At 30.7% G+C, this 27,284-nt stretch overlaps 1 protein-coding gene across 22 annotated transcripts in view; it reads left to right on the top strand.

Annotated features, from left to right (window-relative positions):
• LOC107442536 (uncharacterized) overlaps positions 1-27,284 on the top strand; it is a 287,072-nt gene that overhangs the window by 253,517 nt on the left and 6,271 nt on the right. For all 22 annotated transcript variants that reach the window (XM_087163362.1, XM_087163373.1, XM_087163363.1 and 19 more), the window contains 14 exons: positions 2,740-2,865; positions 5,896-6,009; positions 7,896-8,018; positions 8,146-8,277; positions 8,441-8,584; positions 10,335-10,457; positions 12,710-12,843; positions 14,900-14,952; positions 16,202-16,365; positions 18,143-18,328; positions 20,245-20,385; positions 22,700-22,766; positions 25,378-25,433; positions 26,761-26,854. In XM_087163362.1, the coding sequence (XP_087019488.1) occupies positions 2,740-2,865; positions 5,896-6,009; positions 7,896-8,018; positions 8,146-8,277; positions 8,441-8,584; positions 10,335-10,457; positions 12,710-12,843; positions 14,900-14,952; positions 16,202-16,365; positions 18,143-18,328; positions 20,245-20,385; positions 22,700-22,766; positions 25,378-25,433; positions 26,761-26,854 (1,657 nt within the window). The remainder of the gene's footprint in view (positions 1-2,739; positions 2,866-5,895; positions 6,010-7,895; positions 8,019-8,145; positions 8,278-8,440; positions 8,585-10,334; positions 10,458-12,709; positions 12,844-14,899; positions 14,953-16,201; positions 16,366-18,142; positions 18,329-20,244; positions 20,386-22,699; positions 22,767-25,377; positions 25,434-26,760; positions 26,855-27,284) is intronic.

The raw sequence follows: 27,284 nt of genomic DNA on the forward strand, positions 1-27,284 counted from the left end.
CTGAAGTGTTAAATTCCACGTTTTAAGGTAACTAAAAAAACGTTTTTCCATAAGTAATGTTTTTTAACTCATTCTAAAGGTTTGCTATTGCTGTTATGCCATTATAATAATGATATATTTTCAAATATTTCTTTATTCTCTTTATTGCCCTTTTTTCTCTGCTTCATAAAATGGAGCTCAATTTTACCATATTTTGGTATTCTCACTAGTTTCAAGTATCAATAGAGGGTTGTACCAAGAGTAGGTATTTTTAAATCCCTCAAATGCAGACCAAGGTTGCTATTTACCTTAACAAAACTATTTATCGTAAGTAGGTAATCTTATGACAAACCTCTAACTATTTTATACTTCCAGCCAAATTTAAAAAGGCAACATAAAAGAAATGAACTTTAATTAATGTGAATAAAACATTTACCTGCCTAAATAAGTTTATACTTGAAACTATATACATAAGTCATCCCGATACCCCGAGACCGAGTTGTAAAGAAAACATGGCGTCATAAACAAATATCGATCTGTTTACAGTCACCGTCAAAGTTTTGCGCCTTTTTACATAAATTTGCTACAGTTAGTTGCACCTTGGAAGTATTTCTCGATCATACGTCACAATTTACGGTTTTACTAAAATAAAATGATCTTTCATTTAACTCAACTTTGGGATAATGAGAAACTTTGCATCAAATACTGGTTAAAGATATAGGGGAGAGCGGGGCACATGTGAACAGGGGGCATATGTGAACATGGTGGTATGTTTTACCTATATGATTTGAAATAAAAAATCTTGAAAAATTTTCAATTGATGGCAGTACTAGTCTTACCTCTCTGCAAAACTTTCAGAACAATGAGACATTGTGTTGTTCTCTTCTGACAATTTATTTGTATCAGCTGGTGTTGTATATATTATAATCACTCGCTTCTTCAAGTGAAAGCATAGTATAAATCAACTAATAAACTAAAATTAACTATTGCAGACCATTATATGAACAATCAGGTAAGTTTATGAAAATTATTTTTTTTTTACTCAATTAAAAATTCTTTATTTTTCAAATTAGGTTTAAGAAGGATGATGGGGCACTTGTGAACAAAACATCTGGGGCAGATGTAAACAGTTCACATGTGCCCCTACATAGTATTAAGATTATTATCCTCATGATATTTTAAGTTTAAAAAATATGTATGCATTTAAAATTATTATTTAATAATTTTCCATAATTAATTTATTAATTTTTTATTAAATGGTTGATTGCGCATTTTAACTGATACACTTGAGAAAGATAGAATTGCTAAAGCTACAAATGAAAAGATACAGAAAATGAAAAAAAAAAAGCATGAAAGAGTATTAGAGAGGAAAGAAAAAGGCCCATTACAACTCCTGAGGAACATGAAGTTGCGAAAAACTCAACAGCGGAAAAATTGTTGTACAGCTGAAAAATTATTTTCTTATTGACTGTACTGTTGTATACAATTTAAATTCACACAGTATGCTACAATCTCTTCAGTATAATGCGTATCTATATCTGTTACATTAAAGACTTTTTTCTTTGAAATATGATGATTGCTTTGTGTTTTTAATCTTGTTCATATGTGCCCCAGGCATGTTCACATGTGCCCCCAATAGGGGCACATGCGAATAATCGAACTCATTTTTCTAAAATATCCTAAAATAAAGAAATATTTTATTGAAAAATCTCAAAAAATTCCATAAGACAAAGAAAAGACTATTTAAACATACGGACTTCTTTACTGTGAGAAATAGATGATATTTTTTGAAAAATGAAGAAATAAAAATATTTGTTCACATGTGACCTCCTCTCCCCTACTGAGTGTTTTTTTTCCTTACAGTTATCGAAGAATCGGCTCATTTGGCATGACTTTTGACATTGATCATTTTCGATAAATCGAACATAAAGGATCTCTTTCCGTATTTCAAAACTTCCACTGATTATCCATTTCTTGATTAGTATTTAACCAGGCAGGAGACGGAGAATTTGCAGCATGCCCTTATTAATATCATTATTTGATCTTTATTATTCTACTTAAAATGTTTATTTGACGCGACATTCTTTTATTTAGCAACTCTATCTCTACATTATTTTAAGAAATAAAAAAATTAAATACCCAGTTTACATTGCCTGCAATTTTTATTTTCAACATATGTTGTTTACATTTCTTGCGTGAAGAATAACCCCATCCTGAACTAAACTAAGCAAAACTCAGTGGATCGACAGTCCAAAGATGGCCAAGACCCTCTGTACCCATCTCAGTTTTCTTGGCTATTGGGCTCTGAGATGCAAGAGCAGATGTGCGGTTGGGTGGTCAGCCTAACGTAGAACCCACTGTGTATAGTTCGCAAGCATGCTTGGAAATTATTTAATCGACCCACTGAAGAGATGAAAGGTTGAATCAACCTCGCCCGAGGATCGAACCAAGGACTTCTGGAACGACGATGCGTTACCAATCTGCCACCAGGCGTCACATCCCTAGCAGTCTAAATATTATTTTCCATTAATTTCGATTTTCTGTCATTACTAACGAAATTCATCTATTTCAACTATTCACTAACACCAACTTCAAAATTATCTTCATAGCTCACTTTTTCAAGGGAAAAAATAACTATACAATTTTAAGAAAATAATATTTTGCCTTATATCTAGAAAAAGAACTCCCTCAAGAAAAAAATATTCAATGCCGCAATATTTTTAAAAGATTTAAAATTAACTTATACTTAAATTGTTGCAGCTGACTTTTGTTCATCAAATCCTTGTGGAGAGAATGAAATTTGTGAAGATATTTTAGATGAACCCGGGAGAGTGAAGTGTAGCTGCAAACATGGTTTCACATTTGATGGCAAAACATGCCAAAAAGGTAATGTATAAATAAAATTGGAGTTTATAAACTGAAGAAATGATATATATATATATATATATATATATATATATATATATATATATATATATATATATATATATATATATATATATATATATATATATATATATATATATATATATATATATATATATATATATATATATATATATATATATATATATATATATATATATATATATATATATATATATATATATATATATATATATATATATATATATATATATTCCAAAAAATTCGAGATATCGAAAATTCGAATTATCGAAAACCACATGTTATGGATGGTAGAATAAAGAAAAATGCACTTGAAATACCTTATTTAATATTCTATATTTATTCTAAAACCAATTTCTACACTTTCATTAAAAAAAAAAGATTCCATTGTTGTTTGCTTTAGAAATGTGTAAGAAAGTTTGTCTATAACACTTTCTAAGTGGACTAAAGCTTTAAATGTCTCCTCTGACATATTCGACTGCCTCTCAATAAATCTCCTTAGTGTCCACTGCAGAAAGCGCTTGTTTGTTAGTAACATTGTGTGGTAAATCTTCGATCTTCTCATCCTCTTCTTCTGATAGTTCACAAGAAGCTTTCGTTTGAGCGATGATATCATTGTCATCCCACTGACCACACATTGTTACTGCATCATCTACGTTTGCAAAGTCATGAAATTCCTTGTCATCATGCGTCATGAGTCCGGTCAATCTGTCCCAATCACTTTTGGTGTAGTTTTCAGCAGAATTAATGATATTGATTGCTTGACTACTTTCGTGATCTTTAATGAATCCAGCCTTCTTGAAGCCATTTATTATTGTACACATCATTCCATGCCTCATCAGCCATTCGCATAGCTTGTAGAACACTAACACCGGATGGTGAAACCCCATTTTCCATTTCGGACAACATTTTTTAACCACTTGATGACAATACTTTACTTTAAAACTTTGGATGATGCCCTGATTGAGTGGTTGAAGTTTTTAGGTAGTGTTTGGTGGGAGAGATTCAATTTTTATGCTTTCCATTTCTGGTATGGTACTGTAGCCTCATACAGTTAGCGATGAAAAGCACAATTTTCCGTCTTTCTGTTTTCATTTTCTTACTTAAATTTTTAAGCCAGCTTTCAAAGAGGTTTGATGTCATCCAAGCTTTTCGATTAGCTTCATATTCTAAAGGAAATAATTTTATGCCGCTGAAACATCTTGGTTTTTTCGATTTCCCTATCTTCAACGGTTTTAACTTTTCTGTTCCATTCATATTTGCACAAAACAATAAAGTTAAACGCTCTTTACTTCTCTTGCCTCCATGACATGCTTCACCCTTTACATGCATGGTTTTGTCTGGAGTGCATTTAAAAAAAAGTCCAGTTTCATCCGCATTGAACACGTCTTTTTTGTCGTAATCCTTCACGATCAAGCATGTTTTCTTCCTAAATTCTTCACAAACTTCTTCGTCTACGCAAGCACTTTCACCACTCATTTTCAAAAATGTAATGTTGTTACGTTTCTTAAAATTTCTTTAAATTATTTTTTTTTAAAAAAGTTTATCATTATGAGAATTGGTTTTCTATTCTTAAAAATTTTTCTTTCTTCGAGATATCGAAAAATTTGTGAAATCGAGGTTCGAGTTAGCGAGGTTATATATATATATATATATATATATATATATATATATATATATATATATATATATATATATATATATATATATATATATATATATATATATATATATATATATATATATAATATATATATATACTGTTACGCAAAAAGTTTTAAAATTGAAAATTTTATATTCACATCTTTCTTATGGTAAACTAAATATTGCAAAAAAGTGTTGAAAAAATAAATTTTGTTTTACTAGATTTTTGACATTCCGTTTTAGAATTCAGAGGATTAGCAATAGCAGAAAATAGTTGTCAAGACACTTACCTCGGAATCAATCGTGGAGCACCTACATTGTTTTTTCAATTTCACGGCAGTATACGAGGGTCATTTTTAAAAAGGACCGTTTTATAATGGAATAAAAGAAACTGAATTTAAGAACAGTGAAATGTATCATGAACTAAAATATGAGCATTTATTTTTTGTTCAAGAGAGTTACTATTACCATTGAAACATTCGTCAATTCGGATACCAGCTTTAAGAACCCATCATCAAAAAAAAAAAAAAATTCCTTCAGAAAGTTAAACCAGTTAAAAAAATTCTTTCAATCCGTCATCGTTTTTAAAGCTCTGACTACTAAGAAATTCATTAAGTATTTCAAACATATATGAAAGTCTGATAGTGCTAAGTGAGTGTGTTGGTAGAGATAAGTAAGGGCTGTATGATGAATGATCCAGTTCTTCCCATTCATGACATTAGGTCGTTCTGCTAGTTCTTCGTCAGAAACATTTGTTCTTTCCTTTATTAAAAAGATTACGCCATTTACGCTCATTCCCACCATTCATTACACCTTCATTATAAACTTCAACCGGTGAATTTAAGCAGATTTTTGTTTAATTTAAAAAGAAAATAAGTGAACACACTTCACTATCGACAGGATATTTTATTGAGATGGTGACGAACCAAATAGTATACTCAGGAATAGTATAAATAAATCACCGGCAGATACGTGAAACGTAATGGCGGTGTAGTGACAGACTTGACAAGAGTTTTTATAACTAAAAACTGACGGCACTTGACAAGATACGCCGACACGATACGTAATCAGTTCGTACTTTAAAAATTACCCTCATATATATATATATATATATATATATATATATATATATATATATATATATATATATATATATATATATATATATATATATATATATATATAATCACAAAGTAGGCTTTGTTATATCATTTTTAAAACATGTTAAGGAAACAGGGAATGGTACGAGATAAGTTGGGTTTTGCTGGCCTATCTAACAATGTTGCTTGTACTAATAATTTTTCTTACACATGACTGTTTAAGTTAGTAAATATTTTATCAATATTTATTTTCTCTTTTTTTCAGTAAACAAGTGTTCTGTTCCTGGATTACTAGGCTGTCAGCAAGTCTGCAACAGTAAAACTGAAGCCTGTGAATGTAATCCTGGATATACATTGCAGTCTGACAAGAAAACCTGCAGTATGTATTGAAATTCATATATTTTTTTTAAAATAGTTATAATAAATTGTTATATTCTTAAAATACAAAAAGCATTTGTTCCTATTACAGCTCGCCTTTGATCAAAAATTATTCTTAATAATCCTCCTTTTATTAATTAGTTATTAGATTCACTATTATATTAAATCCATTATTCTATCTTAATTCTTGTTTTGTTTTATTGCAGTTTAACATTAATGAAATCAATTAGCAATGTCATTAACACTTGATCTCATTGACTGTTTCATGAAATATATTTAAAAAAATAAAAGTGTAATTAAAAGGAATATGTATGTTTAAACTTTAAAAAAAATTGGTGTGTCTGTCAAAAGTTACATAACAAATATTTACGCAAATGAGCCTTAATTTATTATGACATTTGGTACAAAAGGTACTGTGGTAATGATTACAGTGGTTACTGGCCAAAAGTACGGACACCCAATGGTATGGACTCAGAGCGTCCTAACGTAGAACGTGACTCAGGGCGAGCACAAATTAATATGATGTTGGTCCCCCTATTGCATCGATGACAGCCTGTAGTTTTTGATAGGTGGCCATAGGAATTGACTTCCAGGCTTCCATCACGTCAGAAGTGAGTGCTTGCAGTGAGGATGGTGAACGTGGCTGGCTGCGTAATATGCACTCTAATTCTTTCCAAATGAGTTCAATGGGATTTAGATCGGGACTCTGAGAAGGCCAGTCCAGATTTTGAACACCCATTTTTTTAACCACGTTTGTGCAAGCCTCGATGTGTGAATTGAGCAGTTATTCCGCTGGAAGAGATGTGGGCCTTCTCCGAAATATTTCTATAGAGTTGGGAGTGCAGCATTTTCCACAATATCCACTTACATCCTAGAGTACATGTTTCCAACCACAGGAACAAACGGACACAGGTCAAACCTCGATATAAACCCCACACCATTATGTTTCAACCATTATAACAACCAGATGTCCGTACACTATTTACCAGATAGTGTAGGTACCTAATACTGTGGTAATAATGTAAGAATGATGAAGCTGATAAACAAAATCCATTGATAAATATCACAAATCAACATAATATATTTCTGTAGTTAACATTGGTTACAGATTCTATTGTTATATTGAAGCAGGGGTGCCAGCAAGACGGAAAAGATGGAAAGCTGGTAGTAAAACCATTTTAATTATACCTAGTTTATGCTAGTAGTAAATCGATTCTTTTTTCAAAGTACTCAACAATCTAGTTTTTCTCGGATATTGAGAGCATCTCGGTATTTGGTTTCGAAAAGCCACTAACTGATTCTTCGATTTTGTTATGACTTAAACTGGGAAAGTCATATTGTAGATGAATTGAGATGATACAAAAGAATATCCTCAGGAAAATCAGTGAACGACTTGAAGGATGAAATTCTCCGCATCTAGGACTTGGTTCAGGAGATGGTCCTCGATAGAACTCAACTGTATAAAATATCTGGTCCTTTTTTCTTATTCATTTTTAACTGAACATTGTGGTGTTTCGATGAGGGGGTGGAATCTAAATGAAATAAAGGAGTATTCGTGTGGATCATTGAATTCTGATTGTGTAGTTATATGCAGTAGGGTGATAAAACCATGATATGAAAAATATGAGGTAAAACTTGAGCTAAGAAAGTATGGGGAAGCTGTGCGTATGTTATTAAAGTCGAAAATATGATGCATCAATCTCTCTTAGGCATTGATTAAGTCAATTCCTAACAGAAAATTAGTATTGAAAATTTTAAGATTTCTCACAGCTATATGAAACATTTATTTCCCTTTTCCTGGTTGCGGCCACCTTGAACACATTATTCATAAATGTAGTCTGTAATTAGTGTTCGAGCATGCTTTGAGTATATTTATCTTCATTTCAGAACTCACTGATGAATCGCAAAAATGCAAAAAGGATTGCGGTGTGGGAGCATGTGTAAAAGTGAATAAATCTGAGAGATGCCTTTGTCCCCCAACTTATGCTGCAAAGGGACTCACATGTGTTGGTAAGGTTGCTTTTAGATTAAAAAAACTACCATTCATTTACGAAACAATACTAATTATTTGGAAAAAATTTAGTTTATAATTAAAATAAATGTTGAACCTTTTAAAGATCGATTTACTGTTTTATAGATCGATGTACCGAGAAAGCTTTGCCTCCTGGTTTATGTCCCAACGATCAATGTATAGCGGATGCTAAACTGGGATTCAAATGCAAATGTGAAGGGAAGTATGCTTACAACGATGATGGAGTAACATGTCGAAGTAAGATGGATATAAATTTTAGAAATATTAAACACTATTGTTACTAAGAATAGTTTTAAGTTCTATATTTTCCTGATTAAAATATTTTATGAAACTGAAATGGTAGCTAAAACAGCAAACTTCTTAAATGCTTTAATGCCATGCCATTCATTTAAATCAATAGGAAAACAGATGTGTCACGAAGAAGGAGGTAATAATGATTGCACCGGGAAGAACGCACTCTGTTTTGAAGATTTCAATTCTGAAAAAGGTTATCAATGCCGATGCAGGGAAAGTCAGGAATTTGATGAAAATGGCCAATGCGTAGGTAAGTCGTGCACCGCATTCTGTTATGATTTAATTATATTAAAAAAAATTTTACCGATTAAAAGTTTTGATTAGACTTTGCTTAAATAATGACTTTAGGAGCCGTTCACAAATTTTACCATGTATAGAAGGGAGGTTGTTTCAAGAAATTATGACAATCAGTGACAAAAAGGGAAAGACGGGATAACAAGATGTATGATAGCACATTTAGAATAAAATTAAAACATTTAAAATCGAAAACTAAATTTTTTTACAATTCTTTTAAATCAAAATATGAATTTAACCAATTATTATTATTGCTATCCTAACAAATTTCACTAAAACACTTAGTTCCGATTAAAATTTAAAAATGGAATTTCAAATGCGATCTAAAACCGTGTGTATAATTTTCAGCATTTGAGGTTAGCGCGAAATATAATTATCAGTGGTAGCGATCTGAATTTTGTTTATAAAATAAGAATGCATAACCTTTGTTATCACTAGAAAGAATATTTACTAAACAACATCACGAAATATGTATACACTGGGTGCCATCACTATAGCTACCCCGATGTTGCTAAATTCAAAATGCTTTTACCTCAATGTATTTAATTTCATGATGTATGGGATAGGGGACGCTGCCCAGTTTTTCTATATAAAGCTAGCAAGTGGGTGACATTACATGGGGAAATTTAAAGCAACGGAATAGCTGACAAACTCGCCAAAGAAGGTTGCTGTTAACAGACTTCTAATACCACCAAACTAACATTTATAGATATTCATTTTATCAAAAACAAATATGCTGTTTAAAGAGACTGGCCACTGCCTCCCAACAGTCGCGGCTGAACCAGGATTACCTCTTTCCTTTTCGGCAGATAGATCTACCAAAAATCGCTAGCGGTCACCAGAAATGTCTAAGACTTTCTGGTGGAGAGAAAATCTTTCCCCATTGTTCTATATGACAGTTTCATCAGGCTACTCCCAAATATATCTTGGACTCAACAGAGAAGAAATCTAATCGTCTTCTCTGTTTGTTATCGACATGCTTAAAATCAACGGTTTATTCGACCTGGACTGACTTTAGGATATAAGAAGAAGAGAAGAAGACTCTTTACTGATTGATCTGTGATTTAAAAAATAAGTTAACAATAATTTTGCTCTCCACAACACTTTGGTTGGAAGATTCTTTTGGTTATAGAGAAAACGTAAATAAAAAGGTAAAATTCTTAACTAGTTATGTGAATTAAAGATTGCCCAAATTTTCACACTTTCTTATATCGGACATCTGTTTGATTAGAAAGTTTTTTTGGTTAACTCTTAGAAAACACACTTAACCTTTCTTGGAAGGGTGAGTCATGTGTGTAATCGTTCGGAGTGAAAATCAGGAGGGAAAAAATTAAAAAGCTGTAGCGTAAGTTTTTGCTTGGCTAATTTGACAGATTTATTTCTGCTTTTAATTTTAATTAACGCGTCTAATTCATATTTATTAAAAGTGTAACCACATAATTTTTTAATTTGAACTAAATAGTGAGGAATTAATCAGGGCAAACGATTATTACCTCTCCCGCAAATAAACTGCTATAAAAATAGTTTGGCTACCTGTTTTTTTTTCTTCTTTTTTACTCTGATTGCCGCCGCCCGGAGCTTGCTTATTTCACTTACCGGTCTCGAAGAGGTTAATGGAAACTATACTAAATAGGATTATAAGAATATTTTTTTTTAATTATGTCTATTACCCACATTAAAATGTCTTCTATTTTGTTTCATTTTAGATAAATGTAAGATTGAATCATTCAAGCAGGATTGTATATTGCGTTCGGCTACATGTGAACTGGACGAATGTAAATGTCCACCTATGCTAAGTTTTGGACCAGATGGTAGATGCTCTGAAATCGGTAAGACGATAAAAAAATTCTCTTTTTCGTTTTTCTCTGGAATTTTCAATCCATAAATAAATAAATCCATAAAGAATTCTTAACTCAGCTACCATGTTGATGACAAATGCTATTTTTGCATATTTGGTTATTTCGTCCATTATAGAACATAATTCAGGGTATTTTAAATATTTTTTACATTTTTGTGATTTTCGCCTTCTTTAACTATTTTTTTGATGAATTATCCCCAATAACTCCCCTCATTAATGTTAGAATACTTAATAAAGCTAGAATGTTCATGACAAATGCTATTTATATTCACAATAACTACCCTCATTATTTTTAGAATGTTTAACACAGCTTGGATGTTGATGACAAATGTTATTTTTATCCACAAAAACTACCCTCATTATTTTAAAAATACTTAACACCGCTAGGATGATGACAAATGACATTTTTTTTCTTTTTTGGGTATTTTTTCCTTTATATTTTTCATTATAAAGAAAAGATTCACATGTATATTGAATATATGGATATTCAATATACATGGTATTTTAAATACTTTTTACACTTTTGAGATTTGCTCTTTTTTTAATCATTTTTTATGAATTTTGAAAATTTTATATCAATGTATTTTTAGTTTAAAAAGCAATTTGCTTGGGGAATAATTTTTTTTATTTATAAATTAATGTAACATTTGCTTCACATTTTATTATTTTAAATATTCTCCTGTAATGAAAGCTGACGTTTACTAGAGTTTTTCATAGTATAAAAATTTACTTTTTAGTTAAAGATATTCTTTGTATTTGAAAAAAAAAACAGTAAAAAACATCTCATAATACAATGTTATTTTGATGTTCTTAAGGAGTGTTACAAAAATTAATAAATTCCTATTCATCTTCAACAGGAATTTATTTTATTTATAATTTTCATATTTATTTCAACTATAACCATATTTTTTGTTAAATTTATAAAATAAAATTCCCTTATAATTTTTTCCTTGTAAAAAAACTAATATAAAACACGTTTTCGAGATTTTTTGAGGATATTAACTTTTATTTCAGAATCATATTTGACTGCTTCTTAGAGTTTTTTTTAATTTTTTTTTTATTTTTGCATTTTAGAGGCATTTTATAAGAATTCTTAGATCATTAATATCCAAGAATTGCTTATCAGTTATAAAGTATACAATAATCTAGCATTACTGCTCGTAAATTATTATTTAAGTGGGGTAAAAAATATGCTTTCGGAATCTAACGAATTACTAATGAGAAGAGTTCTTAAAAACTGATTGAATACTTTTTATTTTTATTTTATAACCGTCCCAATTTTTGGGTTCTCTACTACTAATGTTCAAATTCGTAGCCTTGTAATTTTGATCCCAATCCAGAAGACAATTGAACTCTTGGATCAGGTATTGAGAGAAATTTACCTTCGTGGAGAACTTTTTGATGAAACTAACCAGCATTTGCGTTACATGGAGAGGAAGACCAGAAGAACCACCCACAGTTAGTCAGACAGCAAATGAACTCTGAGCCATGATCCGTCTACCACTGAGGATATTTCACGTCAGCACTGTGGTCGGTGCAAGAGGGATACGGAATTCGTATCGAGGTGAACCGAGTTCTTATCCCAGGGATGGTTGGTCGATATGAATCCCACACCGAGTACAGTGCTGATCCTCAGCGGTGAAAGTATTTCGGGTTAAAATCCCCTTGCGTCAGTCCAACCTTGGGTGGTTTTTAACCATTGTAACGCAAATACGGGTTTGTTCCTTCAAAACGCTGAAGGCAGATTTCTCTGAATACTTGATCCAGTAGTTCCCTTGTCTTCTGAATTGACTTAAAAATTACAAGGCAATGGAGTTGAACATTAGTAGTCGTAAGCCCCCTCCCCCCCAAAAAAAAATTGGGCCCGCTGTTCAATAACGGTTATAAAATAAAATATATATTTAGTAGGTGTTGATGATTTCATTTTTATACCATTACGTAGTTTGAAATAAAATTTATGCACGCAAGCATAATCAAAGCTATTTTTGGATATGCTTATTTTACGCAAAAAAGTATCAATAGTACAAAGGTATTAACTATTAGCAACAAAACTACCTAATTTGTAATTTAATTGAGATCACATTAAAGAAATAAATTTGTATACTTCAAGCTGATGAGGGTTGAATTAGTCTTGACATTCATAAAATATTTTCTTTTTAAATTTATGAAATTAAAAATCTTATTATAATTTTGACTATGATTTCTCTTGATTTTCTTATTTAGCTCAAGCATCTTACTTAGGATATTTGCCAATATCGAAACAATTTTACGCTGTCCAATCAGCAGCGCCTTCTCAGAATTCTGATGAAAAAGAAATTATAAACTACAGTTCTCTTCAAAAGGATTTAAGAGATGCAGTAAGTGAAAGAATGTTATTAGTATAATTGCTACTTGGGAATGAGATCATGATTATATCATTTATTTCAGCGATTTCTATAAACCCCGTTAATTTTGGTGTATGTTTATCGATATAAAAGGCAAAATATCTATATTATTTTTTAGTTCTGATTCAATTACTTATGTTATGTTTTTAAAATCCGATAAAACGTCATTATTGGTATAACTCACAAAATGTTAGCTGCAAAATGTTTTTCATTGTTTTTCAACAAGCTCATTCATAGCATCTCAGGCTGGCTCATTGTTATCATTTAGCAATCGGTTTTCGATACGTTCGTACATTTTTTTTTCCTTTAACATAGATAGGACAGCTTATACATAGCTGCCAACTCTTCCGGTTTTCCCGGACGATTTTATTTTCATATGAGCTAGCGAAATTCATGTTATTTCACTAAACTTTTTGAATTATAATAATAATTTTAAATCAGTTTGACCAGCACTACATATAAATAATTACAAAAAATATATAAAAGCATATTATTCCCTACAATAGCGAATTTCAACCTATATAAATATATCAACCTATATAAATCAAATATAAATATATTTTTGAGGAAGATAGTTTTTCGGTAATTGTTTTACTACCACTTGGAAAATCCATTCTCGAAAAGAGTGATTGTTGGCAGGTATGCTTATATATTTTAAACAACGGTGTTCCTTTTATGTATTTTTTCTGACGCTCTAGGTACAAGAAAATACATTTTGGTTATTTTTAATTATAAAAAAACAGTCTTAGAAATACTGAAAAAATTTTGCAAGATAACAGAAGTTATATTTGTACCAAAATGTAAAATCCGAAAATTTAATTTTTTTTATGCATATTCAAAAGTTTATAAAAATTGATTTTGTTAATTAAAAAAAATTCAATGATTATTAGCTGTTTGTCTTACATCTCAATAACTGCATATTGAAAAAATTATTGGTAGAAAGTGAGCAGTATTTGTAAGATTTTAACATTCACGCAGAAAAAGACACCAGTGTTCCATGCTGCATTTCAAAATTAGAAATTATTAAGTTTGGGTTTTTCTAGTACAAAAAATTTGCTTGAACAACAATTATTTCACAGTCAAGATAGTGATATTTAAATTTCACAAACTGTATTTAACACCCAATTGTGAGTTTCTGTCTGCAAATACAAAGTGATAGAGTTGTTCCTAAGAAGGCACCGGCCAAATGGTTCTTTTTTTTTTTACCTTTATATTATCTAATAAGCAGAAAATCAAATGTTTGTCACATGAGATATTACCGAGGACAATGATTTTTCTCACAAACTTGTGTCATTGCAAAATAGTAAGCTTGAAGCTATAAGTAGTAACTTATAATGTAATATATACACCGAAGAGTCATTACATTGTGACCACACTCCATCTATAACAATGGGCTCGCCCAAGTTTTCATGGTTTCTCGCCTAGGAACAATGCTTTCATGGGGTACATTAGGACCCCTAATCCTCATAAAACAATCCCTGACGTCTGTAAGCTACTTGAACATAGTTCCAGACCAAGTTCACCCATTCATAGCAGCAGTTTTTCCTGCGGGGGATGGTGTTTACCAACAGGATAATGCAAAATGTCATAAGGGTCGAATCGTCATGGATTGGTTCGAGGAACATTCCAGTGACTTTCAAGTCAGGTCTTGGCCCCCAAATTCACCTGACGTTCATCCAATAGAGCATGTGTGGTCCTACTTGGAAAACCAAATTTATGCTGCTACGCTACCCCCTAGTTTTGTGAGAGAATTGCAGGACCGCAATGTGAGGGAATTGCAGGACCGCAATGTGAAGGAATTGCAGGACCAGTTGGTGAGCGCTTGGTACCAGATACCTCAGACTACCTATCAGCACCTTGTGGAATCAATGCCGCTTGCCACGGCGGGTGCTAGCAGTTTTGAGGGCAAAATGGGGTCCTACATGTTATTAGCAGGGTGGTCATAATGTAATGGCTCTTCAGTGTATATCGATCAACAATTAACAACTGGATGAAAATTTATTTATATAGTGTTTTATTTTTATTTCAGATGGTAACTCTACTTGGAAAAAATTATCATTCCTCTGACATCGTAAGTTGCGAGTAAGTATCATCATAGGTTCAAACAAGCTTCATTGAGAACGTGACAAATTTGATCTAATAAGCGGAAATAATTTTAGATAAAATAAAATTAGCAATTTCTCATAAAAACAAATTCAAAGCAAAATCTCAGTGATTTGCAGCTGAGAAACTCACATGTGTTTTCAAGGACTCACAAGGTGTTGTGTACATTGATTTTCCTCATGAACAATTAAAGAAAATTATTATTGTGAAATTTTACAGAAAACGCACCAGCCCATCGGTCCAAGAAACGCGACTCATGCTCATCAGGACACCTCGTAAGCCGCAGTAACGAAACAAAAGTTGCAGACATCACCTGACCTGCCAACTACTAGGATTTTTGTAAAATTGTTACAGAGTGGTGGACTTTCAGAATATTTAGTAGTTTTGCCAACATTTTAAAAGCCTCACTATGAAAGAACTGGAAGAAAGTGGCATTGCTTATGATATTTTTTTATACAGTGGTGTGGAAAAATAAGTTCAAATGTATGCATAAAAAATTAATACATTAAAAGATAAACTTAGCTAAAATTGCAATTTTTACAAAAAGCGTAGAAAGTTGGCATTACTTTGAGAAACAGTTGAGCATTCTTCATATAGCCTGCACTCAGCACCTTCAGACTACCATTTATTTGAACCCCTTAAAAAGTTTAGGAGGGAAGGGTGACAGATTTTTATCAAAATCAAGATTTTGTGTGCAACTGGTTCACTACAAGGCCAACTTCTTTTTATGCTACCGAGATAAAAAAAAATCCTTAAGGTCGGAAAAAATGTGTATAAGTTTACGGAAATTTTGTAGAGAAACAACATTTTTGCATTTTTTGAGAACAATATTTTAATATGTAGTCATTAGAAAAGTCTCATTTATATTTGATCCACCCTCGTAAGAAAACTTTTCCTGCAAATATAATATTGCTACGCAAATAGGCAGTGTTGTCTCCATGTTAATATTTATACTTGTTTCAAAAAGTAACCGTCTTGAATTCTGAATTTCTAAACTAGATCTGCAATAAAAAACCAGTAGAGATATCGCCTTCTTTATTAAGACAGTAGTACAGGCAATGCCTTCTGTAACAGTTAGCTTTCCCACCAAAAATCTAGTAGTACTATTGACTGGGAAACTGCTTTTGACTAAAATACCTATTTTTTCCTGTGTTATAAATAATTATAAGAACACAAACTTCTATAACAGTAAAGCTCTCAATACATTAAAAAAAATTTTTTTTTTCAGAATGAAAACTTTGTCCTATAATTGCTTGATAGAAATACAGTTAAATTCAGATCCAAGAGACCAAATCAACATCTTAACAGATCAATCCTCATGTGTTGGTGGAACAAATAACAAATGCTTAATGCCTCCTCATTTAATTTTGGATAAGAGTGAAGCCACTCAAGGTAAAGAAATGCTGCGTTCTTGCTATACCTGAAATATACTGTATATGTATATAACATGCCAACATATTTCCCTTTTATATTAGCTGCTACTGTATTTATATAACATTCATATACAGATGGATGACAAAATAATACGAACACCTGTGAAAAAGTGTGACTTATTTCACACCTGCAGTACAGCCGCGCCACCTGCAACAGAAGTCAGCCACCTAGTAAGCGTGAAGAGGAAGCTATCAGTCTCTCAACATTAGTCACCTGTGTTGCATTAATTTATCTAACTAATTTTTATAAGGTGAAATGTCTGACCTGTCAGAATTCCAAAGAGGGATGATTGTTGGGGCTCGTTTAAGTGGAACATCGGTGATAGAAAAAGCAAACCTTTTGGGGTTTGCAAGAAGTACTGTATCTGCCGTTATGACAGCATACATGAAAGAAGGTAAGACGAAGTCTTCAGTGCAAAACAGTGGCCGAAAGTCAAAGCTTGATGATAGGGATAAACGTGTCTTGCAGCTCGCAGTAGCTCGAAAACACAAGCAATCGTTATCCGAGATAACATCAGACATGAACAGTCATCTTCAGGACCCCGTTTTAACAAGAACTGTTCAAAGAGAACTTCATGCAGCGAACATTTATGGGAGAGTGGCAATTCATAAACCCTTGGTGACAGCAACCAATGCTATCAAGCGCCGTCAGTGGTGTAGAGGTCACAAAGGCTGGTCCCCACAGCAGTGGCAGCAGGTAATATGGTCCGAAGAATCATCCTTCACCTTATTTCAGACCACCGGACGCGTTTATGTCTGGGGATCACCCAAAGAAGCGTTTGATCCTGAATGCCTCTTACCAACTGTGAAACATGGAGGTGGCTCCATTATGGTTTGGGGGTGCGATAACTTGGCGTGGTCTTGGGCCGCTAGTATGTCTGCATGGGAGAATCAAATCTAATGACTATCTAAGCGTTCTAGCGGATCATGTTCATCCTTTTGTACAGACTGTATTCTCTGGAGAGCGACCGATTTTTCATGACGACAACGCCCCTATCCACACCACTAGGTGCGTTCAAACATGGTTCGAAGAGCATGACAATGAAGTTGAGCATCTCGCCTGGCCCCCTCAGTCTCCGGACTTAAATATTATTGAGCATTTGTGGCAATATTTAGAGTCAAAACTTCGTTTCCGATTCCCACCTCTATCAAATCTTTTGGAATTAGAGACCGCTTTGCAAGAGGAAGGGCTTTATTTTCCTTTAAACGTTGTCCATGACCTTTATGCATCGATCCCACGTCGTATTAAATCTGTAATTAAGTCAAAGGGTGGTCCAACTCCCTATTAATAAAGATTTTCTGATATTTCACAGGTGTTCGTATTATTTTGTCACCCATCTGTATATATATATATATATATATATATCCCTTTTGTTTACGATGTAATTACATTTATATGGCATTCCTACACATATTTTGACTTAATTGTAGATGCAATCATATAGTAATTATATACAAATAGTATTTTTATATACTTCCCTTTTCGAAATGAATCTACTTTTAATAATATAGAATTTGCACAGATTTTCCTTTTATTCCAGCTGCATTTATACTCATCTTTTAAAAATATTTCTTGTCTGGTCACATTTATCTTTTCACTCAAAATTGTAAAATAAAATTTCTCAATTTTGATAATTTAATATTTTTATATTTCAAAAGTAAAGCAGTTATGAAATCCATTTTTAGATAAAATTTTTCATTATATGTATACTTATATAGAATTCATCTTAATGTAGGTAAATTTACACCTGCTGATCCATGCGAAGATGTTATTAAAGATGGGACTTGTGGTAAACAAAAGGAGTGCACAACTTTCAATGATGGGACTAACAGTTTTGAATGTAAATGCGGAAAAGGATTCTCGTCAGTTGGCGTTATCCAACCTTACTCTGACAAGCGAACTATGATTCACAACTGTGAAGGTAATAAAAATATCACTTTTGTACTTAATGCATAATCTCATGTTTAGAACCTCAATTTTTTTAGTCACGTCACCTTACTTAGATTACCATTAAGAGTCAGAACTTCAGACAATGTGGGATAGTTGTAATTTTGATTGGCTTGATTTCTTTTATATTAAAGTAGGTCATGAAAATGAATGCTGTGTAAGTTTGAGCCCCTAAAAAAATTCCCCACCCCCTGTAGAAAACTTCAAAGTCATTTCTTTAAAAGAGAAATATAAGTATGTTTTAAGGGGTTTATCTGGAAAAATCAACAACACCCATACTGAATTGTTTAATAACTTTGACGGAGCATAACTGTCAAAAGCAAGCATGTCCAATGGTAACGAGTCACAGCAATATACTAATAATATAGCAAAACAAAACTTTGGGGTGTAGTTGTTTTCTTCAGATAAACCCCTTAAAATATACTTATATTTCACTTTTAAAGAAATTACCTTGAACTTTAAAATTTTCTTGAGGGAAGGGAAAAATATTTAGGAGCTCAAACTTGCCCATTTTTCATAACCTCAATCATTATAAAAAATAATCAAGCCAATCAAAAACTGCAACTATCAAAATTTAAGATTTTTGTCTGACTTTCAGATCAGTAGCATGAAAACCGATGTAAAAAAATCAATAAAAATTTATTTTAATCCTTTTATTTCAATCTAAAATACAGTAAAGAGCGTTAGACTATTAAAGTTATCTGGTTTTTTGGTAATTTTGTTAACATATCAAAAGCTGCACCACGAGTAAGCTTGGACTAAGTGACGTTTCACATGAACGTTTCAATCAGTTACATGCAGTGATGGTGAAAATAACCTTAAGCCAAATTTACAAAATGAAGAATCATAGATTAAAACATAAACGTATCAAACACTAGGAGAGATTTTACCAAAAAAGTCCATCCCAAAAGTAGGAAGCCCTGTATATGGATTGATTAAGATCATTAGCATAAATTGTAATGGCATTTAAATAAAATTGGACTTAAAACTGTCTTGTTCTTAAATGCTAATAAAAGTTTTATAAAATTCTTATTTGTTTGACTTAGCTACCTCAAGTAGAAATTTTCCCCCAAACTAGTGGAAAATTGGAGTAATCCAGTGTATATATATATATATATATATATATATATATATATATATATATATATATATATATATATATATATATATATATATAAACACGAAAAATTATAAAATAAATGAAGTAGAAATTTTTTTTAATAGAAAAACATGAATGTTCTCCTCAGGACGAATTCCTTTATGAGAGTAAATGCAATATTTCAAAAAAATAATAATTATCCTCAGATAATAATTATAAGAGAAATCAGAAAATAAACTTACCGACCTGTAAACAGATTATATTTCTGAATATAAGATATACTACTTAAACAGTTGTCAAAACTTTGCTTAAGAGAATAATATCAAATTTGTTTATGGCTTAAATTGTATAAAATAATTTTTAAAAATATATTTGGTAATATAAATATGAAGCAAATTACATTTCAGTGCTGCCATCTATGAAAAAAACACTTTAATAAAAAAAAGTTGGAACAACTAAGTTACAAAACCCTTAACAGCAAGGAAAAATAATTACAAAGGTACAAGTTTTTATGAAAAACTTAACATTGTAAGTAAATTAGTGCTATTTTAGAAATTTTACAGATATATTTGAATAGCTCTAATAAATTTAGTACAACCAAATTTTTTTTGTAAATTTTCAGAAAAGTTGAACCCTTTTGCAGTTATAAAAATTATTAAGGTGATCAAAATAATATTTTGCGTATTTCTATTAATCACTTAGACAATTCACTCGCACGTTATTACTCTGCCACATAATAAAACTTCGGTTTTTTAAACTTATTCTAATGGACAAATTTGTTATTTCAATAGATATCAATGAATGCCTAAATCCAACAGTCTGTCCGAACAGAACAAAATGTATGAATTCAATTGGTGACTATGATTGCACCTGTAAACCTGGCTTTGTGGCTCCGTCCGAAACAGCAGACCTCAAGCGAACAAATTGTGTTGGTAAGTGTAACTCTAATTCTGTGATGCAAATTTTTTGTTAAACATATTTTCCATTATTTTGTATTATTTAATTTATTTCTAAACATGTGAAATAAATAATATTTAACAATTTTAAGAGTTAGGGTTTATGAAATATAGTATGAAACACCGGTGTCTTTTTCTGCATCCAAAGTAATACTTTTCAAATACGGCGTATTTCCAATAATGTTTCAATTTATTTGAAATTATTTACATCTAAGGGAAACATTTATGGTCATTAAAATGGGAGAATCCTTTCTGGCCCAAAGTCCCTCGCTCAAAGTTTCCCCCCCCCCCTCACTTTACAATCACAGGTTTGGAGTTGACACTAATCCATCGCATTATCTTTCTTTCCATAGCGGTTGATAGACATGATGCGTTTATCTCTGATTGGCGCCATTTCGATTCGTTGATATTTATTATTTGCAAAATGTTATGATTTTACAAAACAAGAAGAATGAAATTCGGAATTTTTAAGGACTGCATTCTTTTCTGAGCAATTAATTTTAAAAATTTATTTATTGCAATTCGTTTAAAAATTTATTTATTGTTTTCGTTAATATTTAATATTTACAAAATGTTATGATTTTACAAAACAAGAATAAAATTCAGAATTTCTAATGACTGCTTTCTTTTCTAACTTAAGTCTACTAATTTTTCAACTTAAAAAAGCTTTGCTGTGGAATAAATTTGAATGAATCAAACCAGGTAAAATTTTTTACATTTGTCATTCCCTCACGTCGTTTGTTTTTTAGAGTAAAATAAAATACAACTTAATCGAGAAAGTGGATAATTATATGTTGCTTTCTTGTATGAATATAATTGTATGCGATTGATTTCCAAAATTTATTTGGCCTAACTGTTATTTTTAAATTTTATTAAATTTGTCATTCCCTCACTAGTGTATAAAGTGAGGGAATGATGCTGAAGTGAGAGAATGACGCTGAAGTGAGGGAATGATTAAAGATGAGTTTATTATTAAATTTTTTTCTGTTCAATCGTGCCAGCCAATTTTATTTCCCAAACCTGCAAAAAATATTAAAAATATAAAACTAAATTATAATAAATATTAGATATACTTAGTATGTTATCATTTTCAATCTTGAGGTAGCTGTAACTTAGAGGAAGACATGTATTAAAATAAAATATCATTCCCTCACTTTTTAAACAGTGAAATTAATTAATTTATTTAAATATTAAGTATAATTTATAGGATATATACTTTTTTTTATAATGCCATTTCATATTTCTATTAATATAAAAAGTTTCAGAGTTTTTTATTCACTTTACTTTTTTGGGATTTTATGAACTGAAAAATGACAGTTTTCGTGAGAATGACCCATATATATATATAGCAATTTTTGGTATTTATTTTAATTTTTCGTTACTATTTTATTTGTCGTTAATGAATGTTTCAAAAATTCAGATTGATAAAAGTTAATTCTCGCAAATAAATGTGTGCTTATATGCTAACACCACAGAAAAAAAAAACATTCTTAGTTTCTTTCACATTTCTTCCATTTCAATTCAATTTTAGTGACTTTTTTGTATTAATACTTTCAGAACCCAAACAAATACTGAATTACGGCGATACATTCCTTTAAAACGAAGTTCATAAAAAGTTAATTTCAGTAATAACAAAATACCTAGTGCATAGCTTACACCTAGTGCATAGCATACTTCAGTAATTCAAAATACCTAGTGCATTTAATAAATTTAAAATACTTCTAATATACTAGTATGCAACTTCTTTTGAGAGAATTGGCGAGTTTCTAGACTTCAAGAATTTTAGCATACTTCGAAGGTACTAAAATACGCCAATGCCAATCTCACTACGTGCTCTTGCGCACCGAAGCCTATCAATTAAAATAGGGGGGGGGAGGCTGTCTTGAGTAGTACAATAGTTATCTTTTGGGTCAGAGAGGATATCCCCATTAAAATTCCTTTAATTTACGAAATCAATTATTGATTATTTTTTGAATATGAATGAAAAAAAAATTTTTTTTTCTTCCTCAAACTACTTTTATTTTGGACATACTATTTTAGTACAAATATAATTCTGATAATCTAACTCATTGTTTTAATAGCTATGAGACTAATTTTTATAATTAAAAAACAACAAAACAGAGAAATAAAATACCAATATATATATTTTTATTTGTAACTACTAGAACTCAAAAATATATATATAATAGGGAAACCAAAACTTTTAAAATAAGGATAATTAAGCGTATATATGTAATACATGCATACTTACTATATATTGTATAGTAACAGTTTTTCTCTTATTTCAAAGAAATGTGCAATCAGAAAATATGCAAACATGGACGATGTGAAGCTAAAGACGGAGTTTACCGCTGCGAGTAAGCATGCACATTTAAATTTTGAGATCACGTTTTTATTTGAAATCACGTTTAAGTCTTTTTTTAGAAATTACTACATAACAATTATATTTTTGCTCAATAAACTAGTTTTTGAGATAATACAGTGAACTCACACTTATGCGCAGCCCTAAGGACTCAAATAAATGCGCATAAATTATAGGGACGCATAAATGAAAACATATCTAAATACAAAAAGGCAACATAAATTGCTTTAAAAACATGATTAATGTTTCTGACATGACATGAAAACATGATTAAATTATAATCTATTATGTCATTATTAATTGATATTTATAATCGTTATAAATCGTATATCGTAATTAATATTTATAATCGTAGAAACGACAGAGAGAAGTTAAAAGGTTACAAGGGACGAAAAAAGAACTATTGCACTTTATCCAGCAACAATACGTAACAAATTTCAATCTTTGTTACAATTTCTTTTTATTTGTAACTAAGATTGTTTAGTTACTTTAATTTTTAACTTTCCACTTTAACTTTAACAGACACAAGAAAAAAACTTTTTTTTCTAAAAAATTACGTGATTTTTTTCTATTTGAAGAAAAAAAATGTATATTTTCATTTTTCTCAAAATAATTTCCGCTCATATTTGAAAAATTTATTTTTATAGCGATGCATAAAAAAATGATAACTATCATTACTTTGATGACTAAAAATCGTCGTATAAATGAAAAAGTTGCATAAAAGAGGTGGTGCATAAGTGAGAGGTCATTGTATATTTAATGTGTTTTATCTTTAATTTATTGAAGCTTTTCAACTAATTTCGTTCTTATTTTATTGTTTACTTTAATTATTAAATATTTCAGTTTATTAATCAGGGTTAAGAAACCTATGTTTGTGTAAGAGATGATTTATACATATAAGCAAGAGTCACCTTGCTTATTTGTCTCAATATTCTGCTATATATTCCGGATAATATGATCTATATTTTGTTCAATATTTTGCTATTTACTCTCAATATTTTGCTTGCGACAATTTTTAAAAAAAACCACATATCGGCTGTTATAGATTTAATTTTAAACAAGTGTTAGCAATTTTGTTGAAGGAAAGTCAGACTTTGTCAATTATGGTTGCAACCTCAATATATATTTTTTCGTCAACCATTGTATAGTTCTGAATTAGGGGGAATAACGAATTCGTTACTTAACTCTAAAACAAATAAGAAAGATCTTCTTTAAAGTTTTGCTGTTATCACGGAAAGATAGTATAAATTTGCATTTCTCGAAGAAACGATAAAACTCTTTAATCCTTTCCGACGCAGTGTGTCCATTCCAGCAATATTTTTTTCCAAAAAAAGTGCAAGCCATAGAAATTTGTGAAACAGTTCACATTTAACCATTTACAGTATTTTATCAACCACTGTTCTTTAAACAACATAGACTTCAAATATGTTCCTTTACTTAGAATTCTCGATCAATGGTTGTAGTTGCTAATATATTACCTGTATAAAAATTTTAATTCAAGTTTGCTACTCACGAAAGAGTAACCCAATTGAGATGTGTTAATAGCATTTTTCTATGGAAATATTTATTAGAACGAGATTATTATTTTTTTTCTTTAAAAAGTGAATAATTCACTTTTGTTGCTCTTATTACGTATGGTAGTTTCAAATGCTTATGCTTGAACTAAGATATATTAATATCATATTTTTATAAACTAATACAGGGTGATTGGAAATTGTCTTACCAAAATTGAAAGGGGATTAGAAGGGGTTGTTAAAAATATCGTAGTTTAATTTGCATCCGTAAACGAAACGCAAAAGTCCAGGAAAGTAAAGAAATTTGAAATGCAAAAAAAAGAGACAAAAACAATTATATAAAATAAAAATAATCGAAAAATATTTAAAAGAGAAAGAAGCGTATTATAAAATTCACACATCACCGCATTTTAGAACGACTCAAAACTATGTCAAGCCATGCCTTGAACCTTGGCCAAAGAATACGTGCTCTTTGTTCGCCAAGCCTTGAACATTTCCAGCAGCAAGAACCAATATCGATGACGGGAATTGTGGTGGCTCAGGGAGTAGAGCCCTTACCTCCTATCGAGGTGCCATTATTCTATTAAACTTTTTAAATTACAATAATTATAGTAAATGAGTTTGACCACCACTACATGCAAATAATTACAACAGATATGCATTTAAACGTAAGAGTCTTTACGGTAGCAAATTTCAACATGGTAAAAGCTTAAAATTATTTTTGAGTGAGATAGTTTTTCGATAAATGTTTCTACATGAAAAATCTATTCTCGGAAAGAGTGAAAGTTGTCAGGTATGCAAATGACTTAAAATCCTCTTCGTTTCAAAGGACCATAGGGAAAAATATTTCGTATCTTTCTCAAATATTAGTGGCTGCGCTTCCCTTTTTAAACAATTGCTTTACTAAAACAGATGTATGCAATAACTGCTTATAACTTATGCTTATAACAACTGCTCTGAATTTTGTTTTAGAATTTACCGTTATTTTGCTGCTCTCATTTTGCTAAAGTTTAATATAAACGATTTATGTCGAAATTCTGATATCTATTTGATGAATGTTTAACCTTGTTAATTTTAATTCTATATTTGTAGATGTGACAAAGGCTATACTGGATTTAATTGTGATATACAGGAGGTTGATATGGCTGGTAAGAAAACGTGATCTTTTTTATTCACGTACTTATTTTTATTTGTGAATTTAGTTTTAACAATTATTTGATTACATTTAGATGTCCTAAAAAAATTAGACTTATTGCTGAATTTTAATTCTGTGAAAATTCAAAAATCTTATTTTTTTCCTGGTAAATTAACCATTGGCATAATATTTCTTTTAAATTAGATTCATTTTATACAGCTTGCATTAAAATTTCAATAAAATTCATAAAATGTAAGAAATACTAATTTCTTTAGAAAAATCCAGTAGCATTTAAAATACTAGAACCGCATTCATCAAATTTAAAAAGAAACTAACTAATAAGCATCCAATTAGCATGAAATATGTTAATAACAAGGCTGCTTGCATCCTCGAGATAAGAAAAACATGATAGTTAAACCTTTTCTTTCTAACTTGATATTTCAGAAAGATTACAATACCAAAACTTATTATCAATTCTTATTAATAGAAGGCACCCAAAACTTTTAAAAATGTTTGCAAATTTTATGCAATAAAATATATAAATATTATATGTTAAAATATCTCATTCAAATTTGATGCTTAAAAGCCGGTCTATTGGTTTAAAAATCCTTTATCAGTTACGATTGCTGCGATCTGAAAAGAAATTGTTAGCTGTAGAATAAAATTTATTAGAAAATTTCCCAAAAATATAATAAAAATTCCTGTAAAAATGAAAAAATAAAAGGTTTACAGGTAAGTATAAATTTAAACAACTCTATTTTTAACAATTCTTCCGCAACTCTTTAATTTTTTTAAATAAATACTACCCTGACCGAAGTATATAATTTTAATTTTTGGTACTCGGGTCGTCTCTTTAGGAACACTTTGATATTTTTAGAATCCTCATCTAAGGAGAAGACAAACATTTAGACATACTGGAATTTGACAATGAATATTTAAGCTAGGAAAATAAAACAAATATGCAATTAAAGGAAAAGAATCGTGTGCAGGACATCGAAACTAGTGGGATAGTGTGTTGAAATTCGAAGGTGTCTGTTATAATTGTTTTTCAACTACTTCTTTAGACCAACCTCTCTCTCTGATATGTCACACTTCGACAGCTTTTTTTCCTCGCTAAAACATTAATTTGTAGTACCTATTTTCGTCTTCTTTTTTTTTAAAAAAAAGTTTCAACTTGTTGTTTATTGAACCCAATTTTTTAACAATAATTCTACCTTTTTTATAAAAGTTCTATTTTGATAATAATTCTACATTTATCCGTGCGTAATTTGTATCAATCAGAAATAAATCTTAGAAATATTTATATACTTTAATAGATAATTCAGTTAATTACTTTTTAGGTGCCACAGCTATGCGAGTTGTTCTCATAATTTTATCAATCATGGTGATTCCTTTGATTTTGTTCTCAGTTTTAATGGTTCATAAATACCGAGTGTAAGTATTAAGCAACTTTATTACCACATTTTCATTTGTCTACATATTAAAACCATACATTAGAAAAATTTTGCACCAGAGCTGAAGCGAAATACGTGCTGCTTTTCCATATGGGGAGTTATATTATTTCTTTTGCAGGTGGGGAAAAGTAGAGAAAGTATCGCGTTTCTTAAACCGATCCCCCTTTAAGGTTAAAAACTATTGCCTACACAAATTACTTTTCATTGTTAAGGACCAATGTGCAGTTTTCCCAACACCTCCCGTAAATATTTATTTTTTTTTAACTTATATCTTAAATACTTATGAAAAAATGAATGAATATACATAATAATGCAAAACAAAACAAGTACATTCTGCATTAAACTCGAATAGTCGAACTGATTTTAGCACTAGAACTGCCTGATTTTGTACTTAACTAAGATCATGCCAA

Source organism: Parasteatoda tepidariorum, chromosome 5, assembly GCF_982258835.1.
Source record: "Parasteatoda tepidariorum strain Cologne lab strain chromosome 5, Ptep-v5.0, whole genome shotgun sequence".
NCBI classification, from domain to species: domain Eukaryota; kingdom Metazoa; phylum Arthropoda; class Arachnida; order Araneae; family Theridiidae; genus Parasteatoda; species Parasteatoda tepidariorum.